Here is a 24,348-nt window from a genome sequence, read left to right as displayed (position 1 = left end):
GATACAAAAATCATAATTATTGAAAAAATTTGTTTCAGAATTCTTGTTAACATGCTATGTATGCTTGAAGCGCCGGATTAATAAGAGTGTAACATTTCTAAGCATCGGGGGATAAGAAGTAGGCGGCCGAGAGAAAGAAACTGGCCACCCTACTTTCGTTAGTGCCGAAAGCTTAGTATAATGAGAACCTTATCTTGTGTGAACCTTACCTTACCTTGTGAGAACCTTATTTTGTGACCAATCATGGACCTACTTTTGCATCGGTTGGCGGGCAAAACCAGTTTATTATGCTTACAGTTTGACGTAGCCTCATGCACTTTTTTATGAAAATTTCTACTTAAACCACCGATAGTTACAGTTTTGATATGAGCTTAATGGATGAGTGTTGCAACTATTGCTGGAAACGAATATAATCCAGATTAATATCAAAACTTTACATAATTCCATGATCGGTATGCATACCACAAAAATGCTCAGTGTTTCACATATGCGACTCTTGCACCATCCAACATGTGCATTGTGTAGTGGGAAGACGTTGAATCAACGTAAAAAGAACAAGTTTTATTGCTATGTCAGATAACATATTATAGAAAATAATTCCGATTTATATGACAAAAACTTCATTCTTACTAACTTACGTGGTATTGGAATATTTCCGCTCTCTCGTCCGTTAATGAAATCGCATTCTTGTGAATGAAACATCGAAGAAGCGACGTCATCGTTTGGAAACCACTGATCCACTGCTTGCCCGCAGCTGAGTGAAACAAGGTCGAGTTGGGTAAACAATTGTTCACATGTTGTGGTAATATACAGCATTACACATTGCGAATCAGCAGCGGATCCAAGGATATGGGTTGTGGGACAATCGCCTTTCCCCTTAAAACACAGAAAAGTAACTCAGGGTATAGTTGAAAGGCTGGATCAATGCCCACACATCCTTGTGTTTTGTTTAAATCGTCCCCCCCCCCCAAGGCTACTCACTGGATCCGCCCATATTACTAATGACATGTGCAACACAACAGTCAACTGAAAAGAGTGACTCGTCTGTCATTGTATAGTGTTCTTCCGTTTGTAAATAGTCGTCAAGACACAACCGCCTGCTTTGGAGCGGTGTCGGGCCGACGCCCGTTTGAGCATCACGCCATCGCCCTTACCACTCAGCCAAGTCTGGGCAACCGTTTTTGCACTGCAAACAGCCAGACAGGCTCAAAGTAGTTGTTATTTCGTAACCCGGCTATCAATGCGTAGCAGACAGATAAAGCAAAAATAAGCCAGCAGATATTATTGCGTCTAAATTTAACGCTTTTACCAACTAAGTAGTTGCTACGAATACGATGGATAATCCATTCTACGTAGTAAAATATAGCCTATGGGTTGTGTGTTTTATTCAACTACACTCTACACACACCTTTTTTATGGTTTTATTTATTGTCGCTCTATAACAACTAAGGTCTTTTAGCGACAGGGCTCATTTTTAATTTTATATCAGATTTAGATATCATCACATTATCACCGGATTTATTCTCACTGCGTTATGCAAGAAAGAACAAAATCGGTACCGTTTTGAAAGTCTTCGGTTTAACCCGATATGGAATCGATATGAGATCTACCAGCACCATAGCTGAAGGCGATGACCACTCGGCCACTGAGCTGGTCATATACTGTTGTGCATTTTGCTTCAGTTGCGTCACATTCATACAGTTAACTCTCCCTTTGCGTTCTTTCAAATTACGTTTCAGGCATGTTGCTGCGTTCTGATTCCTTTGCCATTTTCTTTGTTCTTACCTTCAGCGTTTTCACTTCGCGTTTTCGCATTACATTAATTGGTTGAGCGGGTTTCAATAAAAATTTTCCCTTCTTGGCTGATGACCGAGTGGTAGCACCAGCTCAGTGGCCCAGTGGTTTCGCCTTCCGTTCTAGTGCTGGTAGATCTGAGATCGATTCCAGGTCGGGTCAAACAGAAGACTTTAAAAACGGAACCGTTTGTGTTCTTTCTTGCATAAAGCAGTGAGGTTAAGTTGGGTAATCATGCGATGGCATCGTGATCCTGTAAAGAATTAAACATCAGGCATATCGCAAAAAGACCTTAGCAGTTCTAGAGCGACAATAAACGAAACCATAACATTATTATTACCGAGTGGTAGCTGCACAGATGAACTATTGTAAGTCGATGACTTTGTTGTATAAGGCGAAAATACAACACATGCGATAAAGGATTAGATTTGTATGTCGCAAAGTCGTCGCATACCTGAAGCATTTGATTCTGTCCCTGTAACCAGTATAATAAAAACCATTAAATGCACAGTCGCATGGGTGAATAGGACTTTCCCTGGGGAACTCCCTAAATGTTGAAAGTCTGTACACTTCTCGCTTTGGGTCGCCTAATAAATCAAAGAAAGAATGTTAAAGCGTTTGAACTTGTAGCGTTATTGTGTTTCATAACTGCAATCAGACTTGTTAAAACCAGGTTATAAAACATCAATGTAAAAAAAAACAATTGTTGGACGGTCGTATACGACTGTACGTATGTCATGGTGATTGGTAAAACGGTCAAAATTCATACGGAAAAAGTCCATACAGAAAACATCTATACAGAAAATTTTCTGACTGGAAAATATCCGCTCTGAAAATATTCCCTCTCTCGAAAAATAAGTATATTTTCCAGTCAGGATGTTTTTCCGTATGGACTTTTACAACAGTAGTAATTTACTTCATGGATGATAATGTTCATGTATTTCCTGAATTTTGTACCAGTATATCGTTGGACATCGCGGCAGAACACCAGTTTAAGATTTAGGCTTGCAGCAGCTTTTGGTTTTAATTTTATGTAACCATCTATTTAAAATAGAATTTTTTGCGTGTTGACAGTGGCGCCGCCAGACCTTCAACATTGGGGGGGCAAAATATTGACAGTGCAAGACAGTAGCATAGTCCAAAATTTTGAAAGGGGGGGTGTTGACAGCCGGCGGGCGAAGCCCGATGGCGAGTTCGTCGAAGGCGACACTTAGCGGCGGGGGGTCTAGGGGACCTCCCCCAGAAAATTTTGAAAAATTACTTTCCGTTTGGTGCATTCTGAGAGCATTTTCAACAAAATTGTGGGTATGAATATTTCTGTAAAATGGTGCTGTCCGGTGGCATGGCAAAAGGATAAGATCATGTTTTCTTCGGCATTTTTCGGAAATAAAGCTAAGTCTCTATGTTTTCTTGTTGCTAATTCCAGACTGAGATATTTGAATGTTTGGTATTGGCAAAACTCGCTCTTTTAATACAGTTTGGTTTAAAATTAGGCAAACTTTGTTTTAGAGACATAGATTGATTGCTTTTTTTTGCGAGATTATTACAGTTTTATTATTTATCAATTTTCTCCTTGGTTGATTCAAAAACCGATCTTATTCCGGTAAGTCACTAACTTTTATGCTCTGAAGTCAACCCAAAGTTTAGAAAATGTAACGTCATAGAGATCATACATCTTGATGAGTGTCAAACAAAAAGCTTTGAGACAATGAAGTTACTTTAGGTTATTTCTGATATAGTCAAGTTTTGTATAACGAATAGCTGTTTAGATGTTAATCTAGATCGAACAAGCGATCTCAGCAGTTGCAGATGGCTTGCATCCTTGCACAGTTTGACGAGAAATTACATCATAGGCTAAAACTTTTCTTGTAAACAATGTATTAACATCCGTAAATTCAATTTGAAGGGTTGAAACCCCCGAACCTCCCTCCCTTGGCTACGCCACTGGTGCAAGACAGTGGTATATTATTTAATTTCTCTTGTTTTCGACCAGGGCTGGAAAAAATGTTTAGCTTCCCGGGAATCTGTTTTTTAGAGAAAAACCGCGGCTTACAATCACGATAATGAGAACCTTATATTTTACTGATCTACGGAGCTGACGTAAACCTTAAAAGTCATGTCGACATATTCTTGATGCCCCCCTTATCGATAATTGTTCTTTGTAGTACCGCTTTGAAGGTGAATTACGACTATGAACAAAAGAATAAATTTTAAACGTCATATTTGTATTGAAAATACATGACGTAATGTCTTCCAACCTTATCACATTTTTTTCATTACGTAATATTTACCACCACCAAACCACTTTTGACTATCGAATTTGTTAATTTATTATTCGGTAAAATGTTTAGATGATGTCACGTCATTACGCCGATTTGAGATATAATTTCATTCATGACGTCGTATGGATGAAAAACTTTTACAAGTTTTATACTCTGCTGAGATTAAAGAAGAAACATAAATGATAAATATTGGAGAAATTGAGTCTCCTTCACAACTTAAGAATCGAACAACTCAAAACTGCTGAAACAAAACGTTTTGTTTAAGTGAAAGAATCACTGCAAGCAACCAATGCTAAAATGCGCGCGGAAGAAGTCATGGGAGTGTGAGGTATCAAAAATTTAACAGGTTGTTATTTTTCTACATCAATGTGACGTTAGTTAAAACTTTAAAAAGTCTATATCTTTGCTTCTGTAGAAAATCTTTTTATCTACTGTACAATTTAGTCATCAAGGTTTTCCATACTTTCTTTTAAGAGAGAGCTTTTACCTCCCCCACCCTCCCCCCCCCCCCCCCCCCCTTGCAACTTGAGTTGACTTACTTGAGGTTGGGATCCAAATATTTAAAAAATAATATTAATATGTATTAATAAAAAATAAAAGATGATGCCCAAAACATTGGGGGGGCAGCTGCCCCGCCTGCCCTCCCCCTGCCGGCGCCACTGCGTGTTGATAATATCGGAGTTTGCTTTATTCGTTCGTTTTACGTATTTTTTAAAGTTCATTTTTACATGTGCTAGCTGAAGATGCTATTACTATAGCGAAATCGATTCTTGAATAAATTACACTAAGAGGTTAGATTGTTGTGCAAATGCCAGCATTTGATGAATGCAAAATAGCAGTGGACTTTTGCAAGGGATACCAGACTTGTTTAGAAATCACTGACTTTTTAGACCGGGAGCCTGCGACGTTCACCTTAGGTGAAAAAGTTACCAATTTCTATTCATATAGCGATGTCTGGCGATATGTAGGTGCTCATAATCTGGAAGTTTGCCGGGCCGCCGGTGGTGGGTGTGGGAATGGGGGGCATTTTTCATGACCCAAAAAATGCGCTAGGTGGAAATAGTTACCGCTTGAAGCTTAGTTAGTTGTAAAGTAAATTGCTTCTAGATGATTGTCTGGTATGTGACAGACATTTTTGGTGGTGGGGGGGGGGCTGTAATTTGATAACCCCCAAATTTGTGCTTGGTCAGCTGAAAAAGCTACTGGACAAAACCAATTGATTATTATTTTTGAGTGTGAAACTTCATAAAAACTGTATGTGACAGACAAATTTGATGAGACACCGTTTCGGCTTCATTGGATCCCTTACGCCAATGTTTCAGACCTTTTATACCAATGTTTTGGATCTCTTCATTTCGTTTTACAGGTGAGAAAGGTCTACGAACCCTGCTGAAGGAATAGTGGGATGGAGACAGGGGAGACGACACTCCTTCTGGCTGCCTATTTGGGTGGTTATGTTTTTTTGTTTGTTTTTTGTTGCAAGGGGATGACTGAAAGCTCAGCGAGCTTACAACAATCCTTAATGATGTACCAAAAGAGAACAGCTAAATTTGTGGGAGAGGTTTTCAACACACCTCAAAATACGTTTCGATGATATTTTGACGTAGAAACAATGTAAAATAATACTAATAAACAACCATGCAGCAGTCAAGCCTGCATTTTCGAAGGGAAACATCTTACAGGTTGCTTGTGAAAAGACGTTTTGTTAAAATATCATAAAACGTAAACTTCAAACGGAATCATTTTAGGGAAGTTTGAAGGACCAGAAACTCCGATTTTTTTTTACATTGATCCAAAGTTCGAAGACTTTGAACCATGGCGAACTGCAGATGGAACCATGGTTAAACCAATGTAAAAATGACACTTGTGCAAGCTGGGTAGATTGATATAGAAATGTAATTACGATGTTGAAGCAATGTACAATGCTGCTGACATCGCCAAACATTCACAGAAAACGACGCGTACAATTGCGCTTCAAAGAGGCTATTTTCACAAGTAGACAAAGTCCAAAGGTTAACAACCGTGCCGAAAGGAAAGAACTACCTCACCTAATCTATTAATCAACTAATTCAACAAAATTTCACAGCAATAACGCCTAACAGCGCAGAGACTGAACCGCCAGCAGCCTAAAGCAGTGGCGTAGCCAGAAAAAAAATTTGGGGGGGCCAAATATTTGATGAATTGAAAAGAACGACAAAGTGTTTGATTTAAGACATCGCCACCTGATGTGCAGTGGCGTATCCTGGTGGGCTAAGCAAGGGAAGCAATAAAGGTGGTGGAGAGTTAGAGCGTGACGAAGGCACGCGTATTCTAGGGGGGTCCGGGGGCATGCTCTCCCGGAAAATTTTTGCAAAATTACACTCAAATAATGGATTATAGCGCTTTCTAGAAACACTTTCAGGGTAATATTTGTATGAAATTTAATAGCAGATAAACAGCTATTAACTTGTATTAACAGCTATTAAAATGTAACAGCTACCTTTAATAACAGCTATTAACTTATTAAAGGCAGCTGTTACACACGAACCGGCAAAAACTGCGGCTAAAATTAGAGAACATAAAAAACTCAGCTACACAAAAACCCAACAGAGTAAGCGATTCTGAAATTGCTTCCACAGATTAGTTAAAAGAAGCATAAATCGCGTAAACTTTGCGCGATTTACGATTTGCAAAATTTATTGGTGTCTTTCTGTGTGTCTAAAACAAGTCCTGGGGGGTGTTAATAGCCAGATGTCTTGGAAAACGATATAAATTTATACAAATTATATTATATTTTCAACAAAAGGTTCAACTTCGTAATCCAAACTTTGAAAATTTGGGGGGGCATGGCCCCTTTCGCCTCCCCTGGCTACGCCTATGGCCTAAAGCCAAACAAAAGAGACGCATTGAAGAACGACTCTGACTTTAACACTATTCGTCAGAACACATGACTAGGGACTGTGTTCCGAAAGCTAGTGTAATTCGCTATTACCACAGCAAACTCGCAAGCATCAGGCTAAAAACAGGTCGCTAATATCAACATTTTAAAACAAGCAACGATCATGCTGCTAAAAGCGAAACTCAATCTATTGTGTTCGCAGAAGGTTTGATGAAAGATGTTGGCGTTGTTAATCAGAATTAAAATTTTAAAAAGACAAATCGACTTTACTAGATTTAGAGATAAGAGCTGGGGCTCATTTTTAATTTTATATCAGGTTTACGATGTCATCATGTTGTTTCCCGACTTCACTTCACTGCTTTATGCAAAAAAGAAAACAATCGGTACCGTTTTTAAAGTCTTCGGTATGACCTGACCTGAAATCGATCTAAGGCTTACCATTACTAGAGCCGAAGGCGAAATCACTTGACTGAGCTGGTCTGGATTTAGAGATAATGATTATGGTAATTTAGATTAGAATACCTACAAAGATGAAGAAACAATGACATGAAAAATGGATAGGCTACGAGTTAATTAACTTGCATTAATTTTAGCTAATCTTCTACAATAAAAGTCGCTTCACAGGGCAACTTTGGGACCAAACCATTTACAATGTGTCTTTTGCTCACGTCTTTTCCATCATAGACTGGGCCTCCAAAGCCACATACGACATCACCATCCAAAGCCAAATTCAATTTGAAGACAAACCAATGCTCGGACACGAGCTGGAGCCGACGACGACGAATTTTAGCTAATCTTCTACAATAAAAGTCGCTTCACAGGGCAACTTTGGGACTGAACCATTTTGGTCATAATAACCGAACGGTCATTGGTCATATCAAGCAAATATTAACAAACAAACAAAAGTAAGCAAAACCATCACATTAGGCGACATATACTACGCGAGACTTCAAATTCTTGCCGGGAAAATATGGGCTTGTTCCTTTTGTGGCTTAGGGGTGTTGTCTTAGTTAAAGAATGGTTTTATTCAAATCATTGATTCTTTGGTGAAGTTTGATAAGAGTGGGACATAGAAAAAAGAAATCACGAAGTTAGATCTTAAACTATTGAACGAAACCGGAACATTTGACTTTTCTAGCTAATAAAAGAATTTTCTCAACCGACCAAGCTGGAGAGTCCCTCTTAGCGTTTCTTGTGAAAGGTTGCCAAGCAATAAATTTACCTTGGCCAACGTTGACAAATGGTTGAAAATACCATGTAAAAACGAAATTCAAACATATTTTACAAGTAGTTCCTCTTACATTTGGCTTATTGTGTTTGAGAACGCAGTTCCCACAATGGGGTTTTCCGATAACCACACTTCGATCTCATTCACAAAATACCTTAATGTTATTTAATACCTCACGGCTCACATTATGAATGACGAAGTGTCCTAAAAAATTATAATATGTAACTTAGACTATAACAAATGTAATTTAGCACAGCAAAAGTATGCTACTTGAACACCATATTTCTTGGTCCATTGTCGAGTTTTAGTTGTTCATATTGTGACGATTACGACAATTACTTGAATTGTGTGATTATTCCAAAATGCGCTTGATGACATTACGTACGTCCAGTGCTGTATTCGTAAAAAAAGCACAGGGTATACTGTCAGATTTGACAAAATGATAAATAATACACAACTTGCAAAATACTAATCTATATTCTACCATAAGATGAATTATATCAACATCGAAATTGGACGAGAGTTGAGAGGTACCAAATTGTTTATGTTGCTATAAATACATTCCAAACAACCTGCCGAGAGGAATCTACATCTATATCCTCTTTACAAATTTGGATCTGGTATCCTTAGCTGATCGGTGGTTTAGCAGCCAGGATCTTACATATTTTTAGCGGTAAATTGAGCCACAGTTGGTCCATTGCAATTAATAAACATCAAACAGCTCACATTATCAATGAGCAAAGATGCTCTTAAACCTGTGATAATATTGTTCATTAAACTAAAACCATGTTCACATTCTGCTGTCGAACAAGGTAAAGTTGAAATAGCTGTCAAGAGAGACTTCAGATTATTGGGCACAATTTCAACTTTTTCACTAAAGTCTCTTAATCCTTGGATTGACTGTAATTCATCAATGTCAAAGCGTTTACAAATTCTTCTCACCTCTGCTTCTCCATGACGCAAATTTCCTTCTATCATTTTTTCAGGTTGCAAGGTAGCAATATCAACAAGTAGCTGACCATTGTCAGTGTCGGCATTAGTACAAAGTTTCATTTGCATTCTGCTAACAATGCTCTGAATGAATTGATTCGCGTTAATTGGCACAATTTTAAAGTTCTGTATAAGAGGAATATTTCTGAACATTAAATTATCCTTTGCTACTAAAGCCAACTGTGTTTTTTCTCCCGGATTTTCCTTGAAACTCTCATTAATTTGTATTGTCCTTTTTATTAAAATTTCGACTCTAGGTAAAGTTGTACTTCGAGACTGAAGTTCAATGGATAACAGGAATAATTCTTGCAAAACATCATACATTAGGAATCAGTAAGGATAGCATAGGCAGTTAGGCACTCACTTTGGAAAACCAGAGGGTATACCGTTAGTTGCTCGAAAAAGCAGAGGGTATACTGCGTATACCGCCGTATACCCTCGAATACAGCACTGCGTACGTCATCGTAGCAAAGAAAGAATCGCCCTCTCCACCCACTAGTGGGGTCGAAACCGAATTTTGATGATGATGGTTTGTAGCATTGTTTCCTGTACAACGAAATAAACCTAAAACATTGTAGCTGATCACACTCCCTCAGCAAGAAATTTTATTCAAGGCAAAATGAAACCAAACAATGCTTCAAAATCAAACAAAATTTTCTTGCGTTGAAAATGTTTGTGTAATAGTGAGAAAACCAATTTTTTGGTTAAGGTGAAGTTGTTTTTAAAAACGTTTAATTAAAAACGAAACTAAGAAAAAGAATTTTGCGTCGAAACGAAATCTTTCGAAATATTACAAAAAAATATTTTCAAATTTAAAAATAGTTTCTAATATGTAATAGAGAAACTTGTGTTGATACTGAATTGGCTGAGATGACAAGTTGTGTGAAGAGGAAATATGGTTAAAAAGTGATTTTAAAGGTTGTCGTATCAGTGAGCATGCGGCAACTCAGCAAGTACATTTCAGCTACTACCAAGTCAGAAAATGTGATTTACTTGCTCAGTGAGGACTTGCCTGGTCATTAGGGTGCCACAGGCGCCCCTCAAAAATTAAAATTGCGTCCAATACACCTGAACTTTTTTTTATATGTGACACTTGGTAAAAAAAGCATATGTGAAAAATTTCAATAAGTTTTGATAAAATTTGGACGTGCAGATTAAGTTTAAAGTTTTTAAAGGTAAATTTTCACAATTTCAATAGTAAACTCCTCTCTAAATCATCAAAACTCAGACATTTCTTCTCAGTTACGGAGTATTTGAACTTCGAATACTTTCTGGTGAACTTACTCACTAATTTACAATCGTACAGACCATGTGTCAATTGTATATGTTCAACAATTTATGAAAAATGCCTAAACATTAGACAATTCTTCCCGCTTGCTGGCAAGCAGATCAATTTCCTCGTGCGATTTTGATGTATGAAAACAACCTGATGCGCTATCAGAAAGAGTTTGAAAATTGCTTTTAAAGCGTTGAAATATGGAAATGTTGGGTCCACTGCTGCTTTCTATTTTGAGTTCTTCCCAAACATGCGTCAGTATTATCTCCCCAATATGATGCCTGCATGCTGCCCAAAGTAGGTCTTTTCCAAGATGATCTTGTGTTTGGATACAGGCCGCAGTTTTGTGGCCCGTATTGCTACTTGTGGTGTCAAACACCATTGCAGCAAGACATGCAGTACAGTTCCAATTGTTTAACAATTCCATGCTTGCATTGGCTATTTGCTTTCCTTTTGGATCGGATGTTTGTGCAGGCAAATAAGGAACACCAAGCAGTTTTGAGCCTCCAATACCTGATAGTACCGGTAATATCGAAAGCTTATCAACTTGCTTATTAGGGTTTGTTAGTGACTCCATCATTTTACCATCCCAATGAATGGTTCCAACTTCAGGAGGTATCCAACCTTTTTTAACCGCTTCAGAAATATTGAAAATCGTTTCAACTCTATACCTTTGAGCCGTCATGTGGTTTAAGTTTACGCGAATAGTTTCACCAGAACAACTCTTGATTAACGAGTGTAGTGTTGCAGATAATGCAGTTGGTGTTATTCTGTTTCGTAAACTTGTGGCCACTAAACCAGGTGATCGTAAAATGTCGTGTGGTAAAAATATTGCGGTCCGGTTTTTACAACTCGACGGTGACTCCTTTTACTTCCTGTGGATGTAGAAGGCTCGGCAGTGTGAACTGCAATCACTTCATCACTGGTATCATCGCTAGAAGAAAGTAAAATGTTACTTTTGCTGCTGGATTCAGCCTCTTGACGTTTTATTTCTTTTTCTTTCCTTTGCTCTTCTGCTTCTTTTCTAGAATGTTTTCGTTTCAACATCTTACGCAAAGCATTGTCTCTCCCTGCCATTGACGCCTCTCTGGTAGCTTGCATGCTCCACAAAAATTCTTTATCTTCCTCAATTGACATCTTCTTCATTACATCGCGAGGCCAGAAAGGAAAGGTCAATTGAATTTCTTTTTAAATTCCTTAATCCTTTCCGATTGCTTTCCATCACTCCTATGGAAGTATTCGATCTGAATTTTGAAGATAAGACTCATTTCATCTCGAAAAAGATTGAATTTTTTTGAGCCATTTTTTTGGATGAATTCTTGGAATATATATTAGCTTTGTAGTAAAACGTTAAGATGTCCTTCACTGTCTTGTTTGCTGCATCTACTGATATTTGGATTTTCCTTTTCGTGGGATTTTGAGATTCAAGCTCCTGCTTAAAGGCAAGAAAGCTAAAATCACTTGATGATAAGTTGGCAGTTTACTTCCCTTGATTTTCTGATCATCTTTCGTTGGAATAGTAGAAAGAAGAAGATACTGTTTCTCAGCATTCTGAGACTGGCTGTTCATTATTGTAATACAAACCAGACCGATTTGTAAAAGCACTACCATATCAATTATCATTAGTAGAATAACCTAAAAAACAATACAACCATAGGTTTTCAAAAATGGTCAAAAACGTTTTGCCAACACCGTGTTTCAAGTTCTAATGTTTCAAGTTCAAACACAACCATAGGTTTTGCAACATTATTAGCCTTTCCTGCAAGAAGCGAAGGTAACATAACCCTTTCTTACAGTAGGCTACCTGCCTTATCTTTGCTGTCTGCTATATTCTCCCAGATTAAGTCACAACTTGCATGGGTTTAATACTAAGCTTTCCTGGGCGCTGCAATACTGATTCAACAGAAGAAATACTAAAGCCATTATTCCAAAACCCTGAGTGAGGTCAAGCCAGCTATGTTGATTCAATGTTGCAAGATGGTGAATCAATGTAACAGGCGCGGAGCTGTCATGCTTGACCTCAATTGAGATCTTGACATACTGGCACTGGTCTCCTAACCTAATTCTTGAATTTACCTTGTTTCAATGTTGAGAAAAAGATGAGAAATAGCAAAAAAACTGATGTTCAAACTAGGGAAATCCCCTAATTTTACTGTAATTCAGTTTAGACTTTCGTTTTCAATCTGCACATCCAATTTTTGTCCAATCTCAATCAAACTTTGCAAAGTGCCTTAATATGTGAAATGTCACACCAGAAAAAAAGTTCAGGTGATTTCGGCCACATGAGGGCGCCTGTGGCACCCTACTGGTCATCCCTTGCTAAACTGAATTGCTGACTTTATGGCCAGTGGTGCCGAAGTAGGGGGGGGATGGGGAGGATATATCCCCCCCAATGTTTTGGCAGCATCCCCCCAATAATTTAGAAAAAATGCTTTGAGGTTGTAGACTACTTCAATTTAGTTGTTTGCAAGCATCTCGATTTGCTGTTGTTTTTCTTTTATTGATGTTTGATCACAGTTCTAAATTGTCTTGGATTTGACGTTAGACAATGAAGGACCTTCATTGGTATTAAAGACGAATTAGACCGGGCCACTGGCCACGGCACTGCAGTAATGAAGAAACTGCAGAAACATATTTGGGACTTATGCTGATTTTGAAGCCTTTGGCACTTATAGAGCAATTTAGTATCACATTGCAAGGAGAAAAGCTGGACATTGACTCTTGTGAAGAGCTGTTTCATACCCTGAAACTCACTCGAGAGAAATATCGTGATTTGGAGTTTGAGAACAATTACAAAAATGCAGTTTCACTTCCGGAAACATTTGCTGCTAATTTCATCAAGCCTTTGCAAGCACCACGATAAAGAAGAGTCCCTGAAAGATTGGGTGGAGGCTCGATGGCAGCCACTGCAGACACTGAACTGCATTATAAAATACTTTACAATCAGTTCATGGACAGAGTTATCTCTCAACTAACCGAACGATTTGAATGTAGCCTGAATTCCAATTCGGCAAAGTATAAAGAACTTGCACGAATTTTCAAGACCGGCTTAGTTCCTGCAATGGTCAAAAATTATCCAGAGCTGAATAGACAATCGATGAGTTATCAAATTGATTCATTTAGCAAGGCAACAGGAGCAAAATCTCTGCATCATGCTCTGTACGATGCTAAAAGATCTTACCAGGCATTGTCCGAGTTGGAAAATTCTCACCTACTCCAGCTGATTAAGATCCTCTTAATTTGATCGGTAAGCTCTGCTGCTTGTGAGAGGTCGTTTTCCAATCTTCGTAGATTGAACACCTGGCTAAGAAATACTTTGGGACAAGAAAGATTGAATGCTAGCATTGTTTGCAACATTCACCAAAATATTCTTAATGACATCAGCATAAATAACAGTGCTAATGAGTTTTCAATGCGCACTACCGCAAGACGCAATATGTTCGGTTGTAACAAGTTCTTGTGATGTGTTTGAAAGTTATTGTTTTTGTCATAAATTTGCGGATGTTCTTCTGTAGCTTCAATTATTTTCGGTCTCCTGACTAGTGACTTTATCCAATAGTGCACTAAGTGTAGTGATTCTAGTGAAGGAGAGGGCAAGAAGAAAAATAGGCTATAACTTCTGTTTTTTTTTTTCTTTTTGGAAAAACTAACTAAGTATTCATTGAAAGGTCACAGGTTCGAATCCCGCTGGAGGTACCAATTTTTCTTTACTTGTTTCTTAATCTTGCAGCAGTCATTCACAAGAGCACTGGTAGCACTTTTATCTCCATGATTTCTTATCTGAAAATTCTGCTGTTAGCAGCTAATTTACCGAGGTCCGGTGATTAAACTTAATACCCGTAGCCTACCACTAAAATTGTGTATAAAAGTATGCATCCCCTCCAATATTCAAAATTGTCTAAAATTTGATAAAATTTTGATTTATCCCCCCCAATCCTCAACTAACTTCGGCACCACTGCTTATGACATGCTAAGTTTTGGCTTGCTCAGTTGTTAGTCTACTTGTTCAGTTTCATCATTTACCATCAGCCACTTGCTCAAATGTTGCTAGCTCAGTTGTCACTTGCTCAGTTGTCGCTTGCTCAGTTTACAACTGCTGACTTGTAGGAGACTCATTTGTAAATGGCTGCTCCAACATCGAAAAAGAAATCTTCGAAAAATTCGATATGACACCAGGTAGTACGACTGCTACGACATGTTACATAATATAGCAGATCACAAAGCGCTTTCTTGTAGTGGGAGGTGCTAGCACAGCCAGGGCCATTGAGATGCTAATTTGGACGTAATGCCAAAGAAATTCCGGGATCTCAAAAACATCACCAAAAAACAAGACACCTCTTTTGAGAAAATATCAATAAAATAAGCTTGAAAATATTACTTTTTTTACAAAAAGAAGAATTTTTCTCTACAACAAACTAAAATATACGGTGTTTTTTTCAACTAGGCTACTAGGACTCCTTACAAAGATTCAGGGCCCTAAAGCCATCCCAGGCCTAAGTGCAAAAGTAACCTACCCCTGCCCAACCCATGTCCACCACGCCAGTGGGCACTGCTGACAAAATCTGAGCTAACTTTGCCACTATAATTCCTCAAACCTGAAAAGATTTTACAGTCATCTTCCAGTAACTGAATCTCACAAAAACTGCAGTGTACAGAGGTAACCGCAAAGTTTGTCAACTTGAGAATTAAAAATGAAATCCGGAGAACATCACGCACAACAATAAAAAGATAAAAAGCACCTGTCAAGTGTAGATTCTATCACCTTGTGGTGATTATTACATCATTAAATAACAAGGGTGCAAGACCACTTCGAAGTGTTAATGTTCGATGCTTTCTGCGCTTTTGGGTTTTTGCAGGGTAAGCTTTGTTTTGAACGCAAAGAGAAACGAACTTGCTAGAATTTAAAAAAAATAAAAACATTTTTGTTTTAAACCTTATCAAGATATTTCAAATCAAGACTTCGGCCAACACAAAAAAAGGTTTCGCTTTTGGAATTGAATTTTGCTCGATGCTGCTTTTATAATATTTTTTAATTAATTAATTATTTCTGAAAGTTCCTTGGTTTCATATTATCTAATCAATATTTACCTAAATATAGTGTATTTATTATTAGTTATATTTATTTACCTAAATATACCTAAATATATCAATATTTACCTACAGTAAATATATTTACCTAAATATATTCAGTATAGTGCCCATACTGACCTTGTCGATGTACCAATCAACAACTTCCTGCGAACTGTCACAGGTTGCCTCCGCCCAACTCCAACTGACTGTTTGCCTGTCCTTGCAAACATTGAGCCAGCTGCACTACGGCGCCAACGTGCTGTTCTTTCCCTGAGCCGTAAAGCCCTAAACCCTGGCCATCCGCTACACACAACCACGCTGAGATATCCACCAAAGCAGCGGCTAAAATCAAGAAAGCCATTTGTACGCGCTGCACAAGACCTTCTGGCAGCCTCTGGTGGAAGCCCTAGCAAACAGTGGTGCCACGCGGCGTGGTGTGAACAATGGTCAAGCAGCACGTCCCCACTTCGCCAAGTATTCAGATCCCCGCCTGAGAACCAGCTGGGCCATGGCCTCTCTAGACTTGCCTCATCAAGGCGTAACCGTTTGCTCACTGGTGTTGGACGCTATGGTGCAGACATGTTGCGTTGGGGCTTGGCAGAGAGTGCTGCTTGTGAGTGTGGCGAAATGCAGACGGCAGCCCACATTATCAAGGATTGCCGGCTATATACCCCACCCCATGGTATGGAAGGCCTAATTTCCATCGATGACGACACCAGGCAGTGGCTAACCAACGGATGCCCTGACATATAGCGACAATACGAGAGAAGAAGAATATTTACCTCGCAAACATCTTGTGGCTGTTTGCTTTTTCATTGTCGCAAATCAGAACAAACAAAAAAAACATTATAAAACGTTTATTTTTTCGATGAAAAGTCAAGTTTTGCAATGAAATTTATTTTTTGAGAAACACGTTTTTAAATTTAATTTTGTGGCCTGCAGAGCAAAGGTAATTGATTTTTTCTAATATCTCAGTGCAGTGGAAGAGAGATAGCCTACAAAGGAAAGTGGAATGCCGCAATGATACTGATTGCTGTTAAATCAGCAAAGAAACTGTCCTGATTCTATAATCTGTACCCTCGAAGAAGTTTCACAAAAGATAATTCTTGAGGTTGCATTGGATTTTTTAAAGATTTCATGCGATTATGATGTTTTCGAGTGGTTTGCATTGTCTTATGTATTGTCTATTGTCTCGTTCATAAGGACTGCAGCCCACCCACCAATTATGTAGAAGGAAGCAGTTTAAGCATTACTCTAGCTAAATTAATTAATCGGCTTACTCTAACTATGTTTTCCTTCTTTACTATTCCAAACTGCATTGTTTGTATGAAATCCTGGGCTGCATTGCATGCAGTGGCGTAGCTAGGAAATGTGCCGCCCAGGGCAGATTCAAATTTTGCCGCCCCTTCAAGAAAAAGCATGTGAAAATGAAATCTGTTTTTTTATTAGATTATAATCAAAATCTAAAATCGTAGTCTGAAAGTGCCTCCCCCAGACGTGCCGCCCGGGGCGGTCCGCCCCCCTAGCTACGCCACTGATGGCATGGCATCCCCTATGAATGATATCTGCTTATTAAGCTTAAATATCATTATTTTTAAAGGTTTTATTATGAATTGAATATAACAATATAACTGAGCAACAACACAACATTTAACGTCATAAAAACAAAATACCAAACGTTTTCGGCGATGCATATAGCCCTTATCAAGCCTTTAAAAGAAAAATAATTTTATGTTGTATAAGAAATACTAGATAAAAATACAGTAGGCTATAACAACAAAAATATGGTCTAATAAATCGAAACTTTAGAATTAAATATTGCTTGCTAATAATTGATACCTGGCTACACTATTGGTAACAAAACCTAAGTTAGTGAGAGGTTTTTAGCTAAGCTGTACCTGTAGGCTATACCTATACGTAACAGTTCATCAATATTTCTTCCGTATCTTTTAAAGCTCTGATAAAATCATCATCGACCAATAAACATATCAAATTAATACCGTAGCCCCTCCGGCTCCATTGCAAAAGATCACGAGGAGCCACTGATCTAAAGTCTAATACCAAACTAATTTGATGTGCAAATAATACACTTTAAAATATTAAATAGTTTAGAAGAACTTTGGTCCTGTTGAGGTAGGCTATACGAAAACTAGAGCTGATTGAAAAAAAAACTGATTGCATTATCGAAATCAACACCCCACGTAGCCTATATCTCAAAATAGATCCAACATTTCATACGCCAAATTTGGTTTCATCAGTGTAATTGATGACGCAGTTTTTTTTTAATAAATAATTATTTCCAGTTTATAAATGATCTTGCTTTAGAAGAGCTTCGTCGATTGATCTTTTATTAGAATTGCGCACAACGCATTGCAACCACGATTGCAACATATTGCACCACTGAGATGCTGCAATAGCAATGCTGCAAGAAATTGAAAATGAATAAATTAAAGTAAAAGAAACAATCTCACCACAGGCTGCCAATTAAGCAGTTTTCTAAACGAATTTTAGAAACTCAAATCCGGCAGTTTTTTTTGCCTCGTTAGCAAGTAAAAAAACGATTTGGCAGTTTTAGAAAAACCGTTTGCTCAGTTCTTGCGAGTATGATCTTGTTATTTCATAATAGGGATACGCAAAAATTCAACTCGCTGTTTTTAGTGTGTTCATCGGCAGAGTGACAAGAAGCGAAGTAGCTTACCTTTGAAACGCTGTTTAGCTGTTTCTCAATCTGGATTTTTCTTTTTTTAAACACTGTTTGACCTTAACCCAAATTTTTATCTGGCAACACCGATCCACCACAAAAAATAATTCTATTTGGCCATGCAAAATGAGCAAACAACATGATGTTAGGCCACACGTTTTGATTTGACTTTTACAGACTCTTGTGTCTCCATTTTTGAGCTCACAGCGGAACAAACTTATTTGAAACAAAATTAAGGACAAATTTTTTTTGTTTTGTTAAAGAGAATTTTTGTTAAAAAATGCCTTAAATATTAAAGTTTCGGACTTTTATTGGCCCTGATAGCAAAATTGAAAATGCGAAGATGAATCATACCTGGTGGAATGTACACGCTCCGTTGGCCAGGCGGGTCTCTGACGTTGCAGATGAGTCTTCCATCGGATTGGACTTGATTTGGGTATCCACTCCCGTTGGTACGTAGCATTTCATTTCCGTCCTGGCTGGTTGACGAGCACACAGCAAACTTCCACTTCTAAAGCATACAAACGGCTGAATTCTGCTCGACCAAACCATGACCAAACACAATCGCTTAAAACACCAAAAAAAAATTTTCGGGAAATCCCCTGGTGGTAATTTTTTTGGTAATTCTGCAATGCGTTTGTAAGGCATTAATCAACAGAGTAAGATGACGTATTTATAACGTTATTGAAAAGATGCTAAAGTCAAATTGCATAGTCGTCGATTGCATAGGCGTAGCCAGGGGGGGGGCGAACGGGGCCATGGCCCCCCCCAAATTTTCAAAGTTTGGATTCCGAAGTTGAACCCTTTGTTGAAAATATAATATAATTTGTATAAATTTATATTGTTTTCCAAGACATCTGGCTATTAACACCCCCCAGGACTTGTTTTAGACACACAAAAAGACACCAATAAATTTTGCAAATCGTAAATCGCGCAAAGTTTACGCGATTTACGCTCCTTTTAACTAATCTGTGGAAGCAATTTCAGAATCGCTTACTCTGTAGGGTTTTTGTGTAGCTGAGTTTTTTGTGTTCTCTAATTTTAGCCGCAGTTTTTGCCCGTTTGTGTGTAGATAAGAGCTACCTTTAATAAGTTAATAGCTGTTTATCTGCTAATAAGTTTCATACAAATATTACCCTGAAAGTGTTTCCAGAAAGCGCTATAATCCATTATTTAAGTGTAATTTTGCAAAAATTTTCCGGGGGAGCATGCCCCCGGACCCCCCTAGAATACGCGTGCCTTCGGCACGCTCTAACCTCCACCAGCTTTATTGCTTCCCTTGCTTAACCCACCAGGATGCGCCACTGCACATCAGGTGGTGATGTCTTAAATCAAACATTTTGTCGTTCTCTTCAATTCATCAAATATTTGGCCCCCCCAAAATTTTTTTCTGGCTACGCCACTGGTCGATTGTATAAAGACTGACTTCAAGCAAAAAAATTTAGAGTTTTGTGGTATTTATAACGTAGTTTACAGATTGGATTTTTGTTCTTCTTCTTGCTTGTGAGGCAGCAATTCAGGCAACATCTCCCAATTGTTGTAACCAGAGCAAAGTCTTCATATCAGGTCTATGAGATCCACATTTTCTGCAGGTCGAAACACTGGGGATCCGAAGAAGCGAGTTATTTGCGTGAGTGTGAGGGATTTTACTAGCAACGTGTGGTGCAGCAACGATTTTTGTTTTAGGACAGTGGTTTCCAACCTTTTCTGCTCAAGCCTCTCTTTGTATATGATGAAGGTTTTCATTTCTTTCTCCCTCACTGCCGTAACTACCGCGGTGCAAAGCATCGGGCGCAACTTTCCAAAAGGTACCATTAAAAAATCCCCTTTGAACTTTGTTTGGTAATTACAGAAGAAAAAAGAGCAATAGCAATGGTGGGAATCAAACCCACCTCAATGAAATAACTACCATCGCCGTAAACCTCTGCGCCAAGTCAACCGATGACTCAATATAACTGGGATATATGCATTTTTTCCTTTGTTGCTCAAAGGGGATTTTTTTGATGCTACGTTTTGGAAAGTTGCCACAGGGGCCCCAAAGCAAGGGCCCGCATTGCTACATTTGTTGTAAAATATTTAAGTTAAACGCAAAAGTAAACTTGTTGTAATGAATCTACACATATAGTCTATAACCTCTTTCGTGCAGAGTTTTCGTTTTTACTCGAGGTTTTAGTAGTAGCATACATAGGACCTCACTCCAGCGGTCTAGCCACTTAATGTTGGTATTTGTCTCGGCTCATTTTGCTCTATTGTGAATCAAACACATTGTGAATAAAGTCACTTTTCTGCGTTGTAGGGGGGTGAGATGATCACCCCTCCCACTGGATCCGCCACTGGTTTAGCAACAGCCGAGCAAGTAATTGCTTTAGTGACGATAACAATAATAGGCCTACCACGAAAAACTCGATCACAGGACAAAAATTATTTCGATATTTTCTTTTCAAGAAAGTTGTAGTCAGGCGCTAAGGCCAGTGAAGCTTTTGTGGGATAAGATGATAATGATAATAAAGATAAGCAAGACGTCAGCATTACAGAGACGGAATCTAGCCCTTTGTTGACGTTAACAGTTTCAACAATTATAGGCTACCAGTAAAGAAGATGTCAATACCGGTATCAATATAAACTGTGGATGATGGAAGCAAAAATCAATGACCTCCCTGCTATTATCACAAGCTCAAAGATCAAGAAAACCACTTGTGCAGCATTTTCCAAACAACCTAACGGACTTTTTTTAAAGATTCGCTCGTTCGTTCGTGTTTATCAAATTATGAGTATTATGTAGCACAATCAGGTCTAGAACTACAAAGATATTCGGCTATAGTTCCGTTGTTCACCTCTGACTATTCACTAAGCATAGACCGTGTTTACTGCCAACCCTGCTGCTTATTTTATCATGAAAATGTCTCTCTAGAGAATTCCAACACATTTCAAAACTCATGGGATACCGATTTTTAAAGGACTGTAGACATTTACCGCAACGAATTTTAGGTCAAGAAAGCTCCGCTCATCATGCTTAGGCGTGTCATATGAGCAGCAAACACTAACACAATAGAACAAGCGTTGCACGAGTCTTTATTGAAAACATGTAGGCCACGGTAAGCTATGGAAAAATAAGGGCCCACATTAGATGTTTTGCACCGGAGCCCCAACTGACAAAGGTACGACCTTGTTCTCCTTCCTATTAGGGAAAGTATGAGACCCATAGATAGGTTTTTGTTAATTGACCACCATGTCTACAAATTAAATTGAAACTTCCTGATTTTTCCCCGCATTGTTATGGGACTAAGTAGTGGTGTAACTGTAGTAGACTCATTTGATTAGGGAGAAAGGGAGCACTCCAGAAGCACAAATATTTAACTTAACCTAAAAATTAAACAATTTTTAGTCTATAAAAATCGAAATTTCAGCAATTATGTTATTAAAGAATTTGTAACAAAACCTGGCTGTTTTCACATTTCTAATTTTGCTTGTTTGCAAACTCATGCGATATAGGCTTCGCAGCTACGCACAACACGAAAAAGACTCATAACAATCAAAACTCTAGATGAGAGAGTCTAGACTAGACATATCCGCAATTCGGTTTTTTGATTTTCCCAAGTTCGGCAAACGGGTTTTGAAAACCTACTTATTGAAATTATAGCTACAGTTCCTACAGCATAACGTAGTCAGTAAAATAAACTATTGAGCATTCAATTTGCCAGAAGGCTTATGTATAGCCTAATGTAGACTACTCCAAAATCCACAAAAAATTTTTGGAATCAATGGCGTGCGCAAAAAATTGCATGAAGCTAGCCCAAAAAAACCCTTGGAAACCAAGTGTTACTCTACGGTAGAAACAAGCTGGACTTAATTATGGTAGGGCTACCATATGTCCTCTTTTAGGAGGATTTGTCCTCTTTTTTCATAAAAATTGAATTGTCCACCGAGGACATTTGAAAATGCTCAAATGTCCTCTTTTTTGCATTGCTATCATTTTCAACAAAGTTTTATGTTTATGTGCCCTTGGCGAAAGCTAAATAAGGCTAAGCAACGATACCAAAAAGGAAAAGTATGTTTTCTGTGAGCTGTGGCAGAAGTAGGCTATCCTTGTTGTTTAAAGGCATACTAAATAAAATTTTCAAACGGGAATTACCCCATAAACATTGGTCGTGAAAAACACGTGAAAAACACGTAAAATTCTGAGGAAACTCGTGTAATACACGAATATTTCTCGTGTTTTTACGAGCCAATGTTTATAGGGTAAGCATTAAAATGTGTAAACTGAACATTCAAGAATACATTTAAAAAAAATTACCGAAAAAAATTGTTTTCAATGGCGCTGGCAAGGCCCAAAGTCCAATGTTTCATTTATTTTCTTTTTTTTTTCAAAATGACCAAAAAGTGCAAACACAGCTCGAGAATACGTCACAAAAGACAGCAATAACTAAAGCCACGTTACAACATCTGATGTTTTAACATCAAATCTGAGGTTTTGAGCAAACTGTCTGATGTTTTGACGTTGAAATCTGATGTTTTGATGTACATACATACATAGCCTACAGTTAAATCGCCCGCAGTAACAACTGTTGCGTGATCAGCTGATTGCTCGTCTTTTGTTACGTGGACTGTACAGTCGCACGCTTCGCTGCTCAGGCCCATTCTGGTTTTTAAAGCTCTGACAAAAGTACGCGCGGAATGCTGATCAGACCGCAATGGGGCAAAATTCTATTGAAAATCGTTTTATGGTAGCAAGTTAAACACAAAGAACGTGGAAAATCGCCAAGTCAGGTTTTTTCTTTGAAATTGCTTATGCTGTCTTACACCAAAGAATAGGAAAACGCTTTTCAGCGGTGTGTGAAAGTATCTGTCAGAGAAAAACGTTGGCATTGATGATGTTAAACTGTTCGATCTGTAAGCTCTACACCAAAGCTAGTGCAAAAGCGTCTTAAACCTGATAACTGGTTTGCAATACCTTTGTTCCAATGATGGCACATTAGAAAGTGGACAGAATAGTTCAAATATTGCGGAACTATAAATTTTTTTTAATGAATAGTTAAAAATCGAGCAATTTTTCATCTGCAATAAGCAATGGCTCAAAATTCAACTGTAAAACGCATGTTTTCTGTGGAGAAAATCAAATGAGCAGCAAAATGTTCATTGACTGAATCTGACAAATAAATAGGTTATGTTTTTTATTTGTTCCTTTTGCTACATAGTCCTATAAACATCTCAGAAGATGTAAAAATTGTTTAAACATAAAAATTCACTGGCATTTTACTTGCTTACTAAACAATAAAACATGTCCTCTTTTTGGGTGATGAAAATATGGTAGGCCCAATTATGGAAGATTAAAAAACTTAGACAGATAAACTATGGTTTGTAATAATGATATAAGCTTACTCATGACTATAGGCTACTCCAAAACAGGAAGATTGTTCAGTAAATCTACTCTTCGTTACGCTTTCTGGTTGAAAAAATCCTAATTTTTTTGAAACCAGTGAAAAATGAACCAGTTATTCAAGCAGGTCGTTTTCCCGGTCGACAGTAGCCTGGTTTTGCTATACACTACTCAACTAGGCTTAGTTATAAACACTTAAACAGTGATAGATTTACTACCACACGAAGTAGTAAAGGTTAAAGCCTCAAAATTTAATATGTAGGCTACCATGTATGGTCTATTTAATTTAAACATATGTATTTTTAGAAACTTTCACTTAGTAATAACGTGAAATTTTCTGGCAACCAGTTCTAATAAAGGGTAATAACCAGGTCAAAATACAAATTAAATTTCTGGTGTGTATTTTTAGATAAAGAAAATATAACAAATTGAAGGTTAGCCTACATTTTTAACTGTTAATTTGCAATGGCTTAGTTAAGTGTTGTTAATAAAAGTCACTAAGGACAATATCCGCTAACTTTTAATAAAGTGTTTTTTGCACACCTCTATTGTCCATTGAACAGTTCTTTATCACCGTAGCCATAAGTCGGTGGAGTAAATCACGCTTAGGAATGAAGGCTACTCCACAATGCAGAGCAGCACAGATTTGAAACTGCTCAAGTAGCCTACTTTTGCATTGACTCAGCTTCCGATCTAGCTCTTGGTTCCAAGTTGTTGAATTTAGGCTAAGATCTTCAATCACAAAAGAATAA

The 24,348-nt window shown here is 38.0% G+C and overlaps 2 protein-coding genes across 3 annotated transcripts in view; both read right to left on the bottom strand.

Moving 5' to 3' along the window:
• LOC145783304 (baculoviral IAP repeat-containing protein 7-B-like) overlaps positions 1-18,731 on the bottom strand; it is a 30,362-nt gene extending 11,631 nt beyond the window's left edge. For both annotated transcript variants that reach the window (XM_082595146.1, XM_082595147.1), the window contains exons 1-3: positions 18,574-18,731; positions 2,249-2,381; positions 639-754 (exon numbers count right to left, since the gene is read on the bottom strand). In XM_082595146.1, coding sequence (XP_082451272.1) covers positions 639-754; positions 2,249-2,381; positions 18,574-18,682 — 358 coding nt within the window. In that variant the 5' untranslated portion in view covers positions 18,683-18,731. The remainder of the gene's footprint in view (positions 1-638; positions 755-2,248; positions 2,382-18,573) is intronic.
• On the bottom strand, positions 8,840-9,496 carry LOC145783548 (E3 SUMO-protein ligase KIAA1586-like). The gene has a single exon (XM_082595447.1). It carries the CDS (start codon positions 9,494-9,496, stop codon positions 8,840-8,842), a length of 657 nt encoding a protein of 218 aa, XP_082451573.1.
• Positions 18,732-24,348: the final 5,617 nt, after the last annotated feature.

This window comes from Aplidium turbinatum, chromosome 14, assembly GCF_918807975.1.
Source record: "Aplidium turbinatum chromosome 14, kaAplTurb1.1, whole genome shotgun sequence".
NCBI lineage: Eukaryota > Metazoa > Chordata > Ascidiacea > Aplousobranchia > Polyclinidae > Aplidium > Aplidium turbinatum.
Note: the sequence above shows the minus strand (reverse complement) of the source record. Positions and strands in the feature narration are given on the sequence as shown.

Bases quoted from the DNA above. Each gene is read 5' to 3' on its own strand.
- LOC145783548 (XM_082595447.1), bottom strand. From the start codon at position 9,496: ATGTATGATGTTTTGCAAGAATTATTCCTGTTATCCATTGAACTTCAG.